The sequence below is a fragment of the Etheostoma spectabile genome, chromosome 20, assembly GCF_008692095.1.
Source record: "Etheostoma spectabile isolate EspeVRDwgs_2016 chromosome 20, UIUC_Espe_1.0, whole genome shotgun sequence".
Lineage (NCBI taxonomy): Eukaryota > Metazoa > Chordata > Actinopteri > Perciformes > Percidae > Etheostoma > Etheostoma spectabile.
In genome coordinates this window covers 16,244,133-16,253,644 of record NC_045752.1, presented here as the reverse complement: position 1 = coordinate 16,253,644, position 9,512 = coordinate 16,244,133, and the positions used below count along the sequence as shown (strand labels likewise).

General features: G+C 40.4%; 2 protein-coding genes across 3 annotated transcripts in view; both read left to right on the top strand.

The window, feature by feature from the left end:
• The window catches only part of nrde2 (NRDE-2, necessary for RNA interference, domain containing), a 10,256-nt gene extending 7,037 nt beyond the window's left edge, over window positions 1-3,219 (top strand). For both annotated transcript variants that reach the window (XM_032501233.1, XM_032501234.1), the window contains exons 15-19: window positions 878-1,296; window positions 1,481-1,620; window positions 1,872-2,013; window positions 2,630-2,701; window positions 2,826-3,219. In XM_032501233.1, coding sequence (XP_032357124.1) covers window positions 878-1,296; window positions 1,481-1,620; window positions 1,872-2,013; window positions 2,630-2,701; window positions 2,826-2,951 — 899 coding nt within the window. In that variant the 3' untranslated portion in view covers window positions 2,952-3,219. The remainder of the gene's footprint in view (window positions 1-877; window positions 1,297-1,480; window positions 1,621-1,871; window positions 2,014-2,629; window positions 2,702-2,825) is intronic.
• A 2,254-nt stretch (window positions 3,220-5,473) lies between these two features.
• The window catches only part of calm1a (calmodulin 1a), a 10,924-nt gene continuing 6,885 nt past the window's right edge, over window positions 5,474-9,512 (top strand). Inside the window, exon 1 of the mRNA XM_032501282.1 lies at window positions 5,474-5,713. Coding sequence (XP_032357173.1) covers window positions 5,711-5,713 — 3 coding nt within the window. The 5' untranslated portion in view covers window positions 5,474-5,710. The remainder of the gene's footprint in view (window positions 5,714-9,512) is intronic.

The following is a 9,512-nucleotide window of genomic DNA, read 5'->3' as shown; positions in this document are numbered from 1 at the left end:
ACACACACACACACACACATATATATATATTCATTCACTCACTGTTACTGCTGGCCCTTTTTCTTAACATACCATACCATTTGTTTGATTCATGAGCTCATATTTATCAACTTCTTTGCAGACTGTTTTTTAATCATTTTATTACAGTAATGTGAGGTATACAATACAAGATTAGTAGTAATTGGTCTAACAAATGGAACAATAACCTTCAGCAATGAGTAATTATAACCAGTTCAACTTTTTTTCACCAAATACTAATTCCAGATCCTATCTGCTCATACCCAGGTACTTTATAATGAAACTGATGGAGAAACTGTATGTCTTGTGGATTGGTGCCATCTGGTCACTACCCAGTCCACTTAATCAGGTTGATATCTGTACTGATACCAATCTGGAAGATCAGATTCGTGCGTATCCAATTATAATTCAAAATAAGTATAATATCTTTTCTAAAATGAACAAAAGCATAGCCAAACTAATAGTAGCCACTGGTTTCTACATTGCATACCACCGGGTCTGATGGATTTCAGTACAGCAACAAAACTGTTTTTCTGATTTGAGCTGAAGTATTCAGTTACTTGTAGGAGTAAACTCCCCAAATGAACGCTGAAGACATTTTGACATGTCACAGTAGGAAAAGCCCCAGTGTAAATAACCAAATGGCTGAATTCTATGTAGCTGCTTCTGTCTTAGGGTCCTGGTGTTGTGCATGCTGGCTGACTGTTGTTGCTTTTTGGGACACTTGAATAGAACAGAGCTTTTGATGATGTTATTAGTAGCACCTGTGCTTTTCCTACTATAACAGATCGAAATGTCTCCAGCATAAAACGGCTGTCTTACATTATTTGATCGTATCCTTATCTCATCATTTCACCAGCACGTGATGAGGACCTGCTAGAAGAGAAGCTGAGGCTAAGAGGCCTAATAGGCTGCTACGCTCTGTTCCAGTACCTCACCATGGGCATCCAAGCAGCTAACGGCGTCTACAGCCAGGCTAGAGAGAGGGTGGAGGAGCTGCACCGCACGCTAACACTTGCCAAGCAGCTTAACAGTAATGAAGAAGCCAACCTTGCTAGCACTGGTGCTAGCCAGTCTGCAGAGGGTTCCAGCCATACCAGCAGACGCTATGTTAACAGGCTAGCTTCTGAGTGTGAGGCATTAGCAGTGCAGCAGGCAGCGTTGCTTAGGTACCACAACAGCATCAGTGTTTTTCCACTGGCAACACTAAGACAGACGGTCACCTCTGCCCTCTCTAGCTGGCCCAGCAGTGCCCCGCTCTGGAGCATATATGTCCAGGTAAGCCAGGGCCTCCCTTTCATTTTTCAATCATCATGGGTTCTAATCCATCCATCAATCAATCAATTAATCGTTGCCAAGGAGCTTCACTAGATGTGTTTTAACCAGCGCTTTGCACCTTTTCTATACCAAATCAGTACTTGTGTATTTTGGCACGATGACCCTCATGTTACCTGTGTTTCAGGTTGAGAACCGTTACCATAGTGCTGGCCGGGCGCGTCGCTTTTTTCACTCTGTAACCAGGAACAACAGCAGTTTGGTGCCACGCCTCTTTGCCATTGTTGCTGAACAACAAAGGAAGCAGCTGGTGGACGCTGCTCAGAGGTGTGAGAGAGAGAGAGAGAGAGAGAGAGAGAGAGGTAGTGGTGGGTAGCTGCAGGGCTTTTGCCTGCACTCATGTTGTATGGGAATAAGCTCTGTAACAACTTAGAAAGATGTAATCATCCAATGATGCCATGATCATAGTTTTCTCTATTCTTTCTTTCTTTATGTGTGATAAGCAAAGAAAGCTTTCTATCAAAATCCCCTTTCCTTATTAATAATTGTGTATATATAAATGAATGGTGTTTTTATAGGTCTTGTTGCCATGATGCTGCCTTGCCCATCCTGCCAGAGAATGGACTCAGCAACCGTATCCGTGGACTGTTTGAAAGCGCCATAGCAACAGAAATGGGCTCTCACTGTCCTTTACTTTGGAGGATGTACATGCACTTCCTGGTGAGACCGCAATGCTGAGCAACACTCATATGTTTACTGCCCTTGTGAGGACACCGTCTTGACTTGAACTCATTTTCTTTCTTTGACCTGTCACGAAAGAAAAATAAAGATTAGGGGCAACTCATAATCCTTTTAAACAGTTATCAATTTGTACTCTTAACAACATATTTAGGGACTTCACTGAAAGGGGCATATACCAGCTTTTTTTTCTTTTTTTTTACAAAATCAACTTGTCAGTAAGCTGATAGATGTTAAGGGCAGTTTCAAAAGTTATGTGTATCAAGGATCAACGCAGTAATTAAGCATTTAGCATCATCAGGGATAACACTTGAACACAAAAATGTGGATTTCAATAATGACTGGAAAAGCCTGCTGTGTCTTTAAGATCGCATTTTGTTATGCATATCATCCTGCTTGTTATGTGACCTTAGAGTGCTGCCTATTTTCACATTTTCCAAATATTGACTTGGAGATACAAGTATAAGGCTAACACACAGGAAGACCAGCCTATCCAACCTCACTTTGTGGTAATTTGCACATTTGGATATCAAAATATTGACAGTTAGTAAAGTCTTATGCTTAAGCTGTGTATGCTTCCATGTGTTTGTATTTGTAGGTGTCTGAAGGGAAGGGTGATAAAGCCAAAGGGATCTTCTACAAGGCCTTACAGAATATCCCCTGGGCTAAGGTCAGCTACAGACATCAAAGTCATATTTCCTAACAGCAGCTGACCTTTGTCTACTTCATTTTTATAATATACGAGAAATAAATTGTGTGTGTGTCTGTGTTTGTTTGTTTGTTTGTTCGTTCAGGGATTGTACATGGACGCAGTGCAGCTGTTCCCTGAACATCTGCAGGAGTTTGTAGATCTGATGACAGAGAAAGAACTCCGGCTGAGACTGCCTTTAGAAGAACTGGATATACTACTGGAGGACTGAACAAACATCTCATTCAAGAACTTGACTTTGCTTTACCGGCAACATGCCAATATCGGCACACTTGATTGCAAGAATAGGAGACGTACACTGTACACAAACTCAGATACTTACACACACACACACACACACACAGGATTAGCATTAACCAGTGAAGTTGCAGTGATAAAGAAGCCATCCTTTGTATATAATATCTAATGCTTTATTTTCACAGCGAACCACAAAGACTGTTTTATTACCAGACAGTTAATAAAGATATCATTCTCACTCATGTGTTGTGTGCTGTAGGATTGTTTATGCATAGTTTACAGTGTGTGTGCACACTGAGGTTTATGGCCTGTAATGAGAAAAATGAGAAACCTAAGAAAAGACTGTGGAAAAACTTAACACTGCCTCAACATTTAAAAATCATGATCATCATTTTTTAACTATGAATACTAAAATGCAAACGTTTCAACTTGTTCATAATGCTTTGGGCACCTCGTGTTAAGAGACTCCGAATGAAGATTAGGTTAAATAAAATTTGATCCCTGCACCTGGGTGAAACAGAATCTTACCTTAATACCAAGAATAGAAAAGATCAGACTGGCACTAGTGTCAAGTTCTGAAAGTTGTCACTTTTCACGTGGTGTTCCATCTTTCAGTTATTTTGTATATTAAATGTCATCATGTGAACAGTGCTAATGTAAAATCTGTCACAGAGTTTAGGCCTGAATATGCGTTGTTGCTGTTTTTGTTAATTTAAATCAAATTCTCATTTTAAGAATTACATTTTAAACATAGGCACTTCAGTCTCATTTTAAGCTTATAGGCTATGTCCGCGGTACTTTTTATTCATTCACTCTCTCAACTGAAATAACCTGAAAGTTTTAGGCCTACCTACCCTATTCGTATTTAACTAATACAACAGACCACAGCAGTGCTGGAGTCGCTCCCTCTTGCCATCGTTGCCGCGCCGTGGTTTGACGCATTGCAGATTCGCCCTGGCCAATCAGCGGCCTCTGCACAGTGTGCAGAATATTGCGGGTCTTCTCTGTCCAATCAGAATCCGCCTCTCAAAACCGCAACTTCCCCAGTGCCGCGAACATATCCTTCCGCCTGCATAAAACTGTCTAACACAAAATAGTCCGTCACTTTCCACAGATAAAAAACAAAACGTAAATAGAAACGAGGAAACCTCTCACATTTTTCTTTCAAGGCAAACGACCACTATTATGAACTACTCAATTATTTTAATAAAAGTTATAATTATCTTTTTTTCCCCAGACGGATGTATCCTCATGATGAACCACTACCTTTCACTAGGCTATGTTTGGGAAAATTATACAGATCCTACTACAGTGTTATGTGTAATTGATCAAAGAAAAGTGATGTTTTTGTCTCAATATATTTTTTTATTTGTAATGATGATGCTACACTAACATTATAATTTAGGCAGAATGTCAATGCACAGGTCCATTTAGACACCTGTTACAGTTAATCAGATTTCAAAGCTAATGTGTGTCTATGTGGCAGCCAATGGCTGAAGAAACCTTAGCAGCACACTTAATGATTGGTGCCAGGTAGTGTGGCTTATGACTGCATATGTTAAACAATAGAAAAATGGGATTTATTTCATTTTGTATTGCGATACTAATGTTTACATCATCTGATTCCTCTAAATCTCTGATTACGCAGCCCCAAGGCTGGATTACCAACAGGGTAAAATAGGCAACTGCCGTGGGGCCCCAGGGTCGCTTTATGTCACGTGAACAAAATTGTTAGGGGATGTGCACCACTTAAGAAAAATTTCAAGTAAATCAGGTCCTGCATTATTAGCTATTTTTGCCACGTTTTGTTGAAGGATCTTGTTTTAAGAGCTTTGTTTTTTTGTGTGCATATAATAGAGTAGCCTAGGGCTACATACACATTGCACAAGGGGTGTTAGGGGTCAGTAGCTGATGGTCAGCAAATTTCGTCCAATGGTTAATCCAGTACAGCATGGAAACCCTTTCACAGGATTCACATCGCTTCTCTTTCTAAATGAAGACTAGTTTTTAAGAAACCCGGATACCCCCCTGGGAAGAATTTGCCACTTCACGCTACATCAACAGAGTAAAATACATAATTAAAGATACCTCTCACCCTGGTCACCCACTCTTTAAACTGTTACCGTCTGGCAGACGCTTCAGAGCTGCCAAAACTCGGACCACCAGACTCAGACAGTTTTATTTCCCAAAGCCATAAGCACACTAAACAAACAAAAAAAGTAATTACTGACATCTAAATCTAAACCTAAATCCACTAAGCACTTGCTGCACTTTAAATACTTTTATATCTATCTATTTCTTTCATTTGTATCCTAGCCTGCTGAATGTCCTTTGTCTTGCATTTGTATTTTTTCTTTATGTTGGATTGCATCACCTGAGTATCACATCTAATTTCTTTGTATTGCTATGCAATGACAATAAAGGCATTCTATTCTATTTCTATAAATTGAGAGTAACTTCCCTGTGTGAAACATGACAACCAAAAAGACAGGTACGCGGACAGCAGCAGTGTGCACGTGTGCATGCACGTTCACGTTTTAAGAGACGGAGGAAGAGCGAACACGCTTCACTGATTGAGCGACTTTCCCCACAGTGCGGAGGAATACAGTGAGCCGTTACAGCAGTGGTTCGTCCTGCTTGCCCGCCTCCAGCCAGCCAGCCTTTTTGCTCAGTAGCAACCTTCCATTTCCTCTCTCCCTGTAGCGTTAGCAGGCCAACCTTCCTTACTCAGACATGGTGAGTATTTTGTCAATCATAGTTTGTGATTTGTTCGAAATGAAATTGGGTTGATTTGACTGAATGCCAGCCAGGGCTTCTTAAGGCTCCCGCGGATAGTCGTTTTGTTGAAATACCCCGCAGTCTCCATTGCAGAGAGCGCGAGTAAAATTGTCTTGTACAGTTAGCTAGCTAACTATGCTAGCTGGTAATACTGCGGCCGCTTGAAATAGCATATCACATCATTGTTGCTTAAACTGCGATTACAAGTATAACGGTAGTTGAAGTGATCACACGCTGAAGTGTGAACTAGCTAATTACTTGTTACAGGTGGCCGCATATTAGCAGTAGCTGCCGATGTTAGCATCACAGCTAACGTTACACCCCCCCCACCAATGAGGCAGCTGTCTGTCAAACAGGCATTTCCGCGTCGGGGTGGTAACGTGAGTCAGTTTCCGCCATTGAAATAACAAATAAAAATAAATTCAATTGTATTTCTATGGTTTCCGCAGTCACTCTCTCTTATGCCATTGTTGCACCGAAAGCTGTGACCAATTAGATTAGACATACGAACCGAAACGAGACTGATGGGTGGTGTTAGTGGGGTAACACACAATCGACACTTAAAACTTAAATATAAATACTTAAAATAGTATTTTTATATAGGTTCACATTATCGACAGTTATCAAAGTACATGTTACCGCTGTAAAAACTGCACTGGTATAAGCTGAGAGTCCTTGTTAGGTCACAGAATATGTTTGATACTGCTAAACCTGTTATTTGAATAGCATAATTGATTATGTTTGGGTGCTGATTGATTTTAGAAGAAATGTGTTAGTCTGGTATATCCTAATTACTGTAGGTGAGCATTGCAATGAAGACATTCCTACAAACAAAGACATGTACCTCATTCCTACTTATTTTACAGAACTCTCTCCATAACTGTAACATCTGGTTTGTTTGTTAATAAACAGTGGCAGCTTCTTAATTAGTGTCCAGGGAACAGTCGCAAGGGAGTGGTATGAAATGCAATCATGTGGGGAAAATTTGATACTATGACATGGTGGACCTTTTCTCTAGGCTGTAAGTCTTAAATGGACACAAACCTTGTTTGACAGATGCAATCGGCTGAATAATCCGTTGGCTCCTTGCTTTTTTCTTACACAATAAAAGCTCTATACTTCAGTTAACTCCCATCAGTTATGTCAATATTATTGTAAAGAAATGCTGCAGCAATATATCACTTAAATTCATGTTTATTGTGGATTATTTTCTAGATCTCATCATAACATGAATTTTGTTTTGTTGTGGTCTGACACATCCTCTTTATAGTACATACAAGCCTGGACTAACACTGTGGTGTGTGTGCTTGAGTGTCTTCGGCTTTCTGTCCCAGCAGCTCATTAACTACAGATAAGTGTTATAAACTGTATCCCAGGTGGGAGATATTTGCTAGTCTTAGTGCTATAATAAAAAACTAACACGCCCCTCTTTTTAGAAGACCTGGGTCAAAAACCAGTAGACTGCGGTTTTTACACCAGTACAGTGATTTGTGTCTTGAGTTGTATGGTAAGTGGTCTCAGCAGTGACATGAAATTTGCTGTTAAAGATAACATTAATTGTAGCATATAACTTTGGGTTATTTCAACTAAACTCCAGTTAGATTATCGTAAAAACCCAGTTGTTTGATAATTGATTTCAAAGTAGTCTGACAGGTTTTTCCAAGGAGTTAAAATACTAGGATGAGCTGTGTTCAACTAACATTTCATTAGAATTTTCTGTTAGATTTTAAAAGAATTTCAAATACCCCTTAGTCTATTTTAGTGTTCATTTATGTATCTACCTGTTGGATTAGTTACCAAAGGTTTATGGTTTGTTTGTGGTTGCTATTGCTACATTGACAAGGTTTGATACAGGAAATAGTTTTAAGTGGGATTGAGACGTCTCTGTTGCTATTGTCCTGGTTTCTTTCCCTTTTGTCGGGCTGGTTTAAGCCAGAAAGACTTGTCTGGTCAGTCTTACTCTGGTTGGAGTGTGAATCAAATGTGGTCATGATTAGCCCACTTGAAGTTAAAATGTACTTATACATAATATACATTGGTGTTCTCATAGTCAGCTTTGATCACTGGATGTGTCGTAGATGTAACGGTAAACCGTGATTAAAAATGTTGACGATAACAATTAACCGTTTTCATTTAAAATATCATTATCACAATGGATTACCACGGTGTGGAAACCATGTGTTTTAACCCTTCCCAGTTTCATCCGAGACTCCTGAAGTTGCCACGCAGGCTCACTGCGTAGCCTACAACGTGTTTCATGAAGTTAGAATTGTGGCAGGAGGAGGAGGAGAGGACCGTGCTCAGGACAAGTCTGAAGCATGGGCATATTTTGGTAATTATACGAATGCCGAAGGACAGTTGATTGAAGATAGTTATCCTGTCTTCAGAACGTGCAGGAAACAAGTTGCTGCTAAAGGCATTGAACATACTTTTAAAAATACCGCTATAATACCGAAAACCGTGATAATTTTGATCACTATAGCCGTGAGGTAAACTTCATATAGTTGCATCCCTTAATAGGTCATTGCTGTTTTTCTTCTCCCAAGAAACATTTTCTTATAAAAATGACCACAATAAGAGCTCAGAATGAGTTTCAGTAACAGTAGTGTAATCTGTAAATTACACTAAAAACCCCTAGTTAAATTTTCCTAATACTGCCCATGGATTAGGGCTGCACGATTATGGCCAAAATGATAATCACGATTATTTTGATCAAAATTTTGATCGCGATTATTCTCACGATTATTTGTTGATTTTAACCAAAACAAATTGTATTGTCATATAGGCTATTTATAACTGCGAGAGGGAGTGTGATGGACGCTACTCCCAGAGAGACGACTGATCATTATGAACGGGTCTAGCACGGGTTGAATGGCGGATACACACGGCGTGTGTATGAAACGTCTGTATCTTCACTGCGCTGCATTTTTATGAACTATGATATTCTGGCCATGGGTCACATCTCTGGTCCAGGTCCAGGTCCAGCAGCTCCGTCTCACGCTGTTACTCTACCAACTGAAGTTAGTTGCATTCAATGACTTCTTCTGTGTTCTTCGCCGTGGCGGCCGCGATAGCAGAGTTACCATGGAAACACTGGTACAAATACAGGTTTAACCCTCATATTTAACAATATACAGCTGTGTTAATACAAAATTAAATTTGTAGACAAATGTCAGAAGTTTGAACCGGCGGCCGCTGTGTGGCGGGGCGCGGAGAGTAAGAGGAGAGAGAGTAGAGGAGAGAGAGTAGAGGAGAGAGAGTAGAGGAGAGAGAGTAGGACGAGAGAGCGTAGAAAGATCCGACACAGGCACGGCATTACAGATGAAATGGGTCATGTAACGCAAAATTAAACCATATCCATATAAACAGCATTGCAGCGGATGCGAGGACATTAGCACCGGTGCGTCCTAGAGGAGCTAACAGCTAACAGACACTAACTAGCACCGACTAGCACTGGTCAGCACTGTTGTCGGAAAAACAACAGACGGGGTCACGGGACATAATGTTACGTTTACTGGTAAACTGGTAAACCTTGAGACTGACGTATAACCGACTGCTATCTGTTGAGTTTTCCTCCCGTTACTCTGTCCTCTGTGACTGTCTACATCTAGAAAATAAGCTGCACAGGGTGCAGGGAACTACTCTGACTGGCTCATGAGCAGACGGCTTTACGGAGCGGGAGATAGGCTTTGCAAAAAACCCGGGGCGTTCTATGAAATGACACTTTATAAAAAAATAATCGCTCGATCACGCAAAT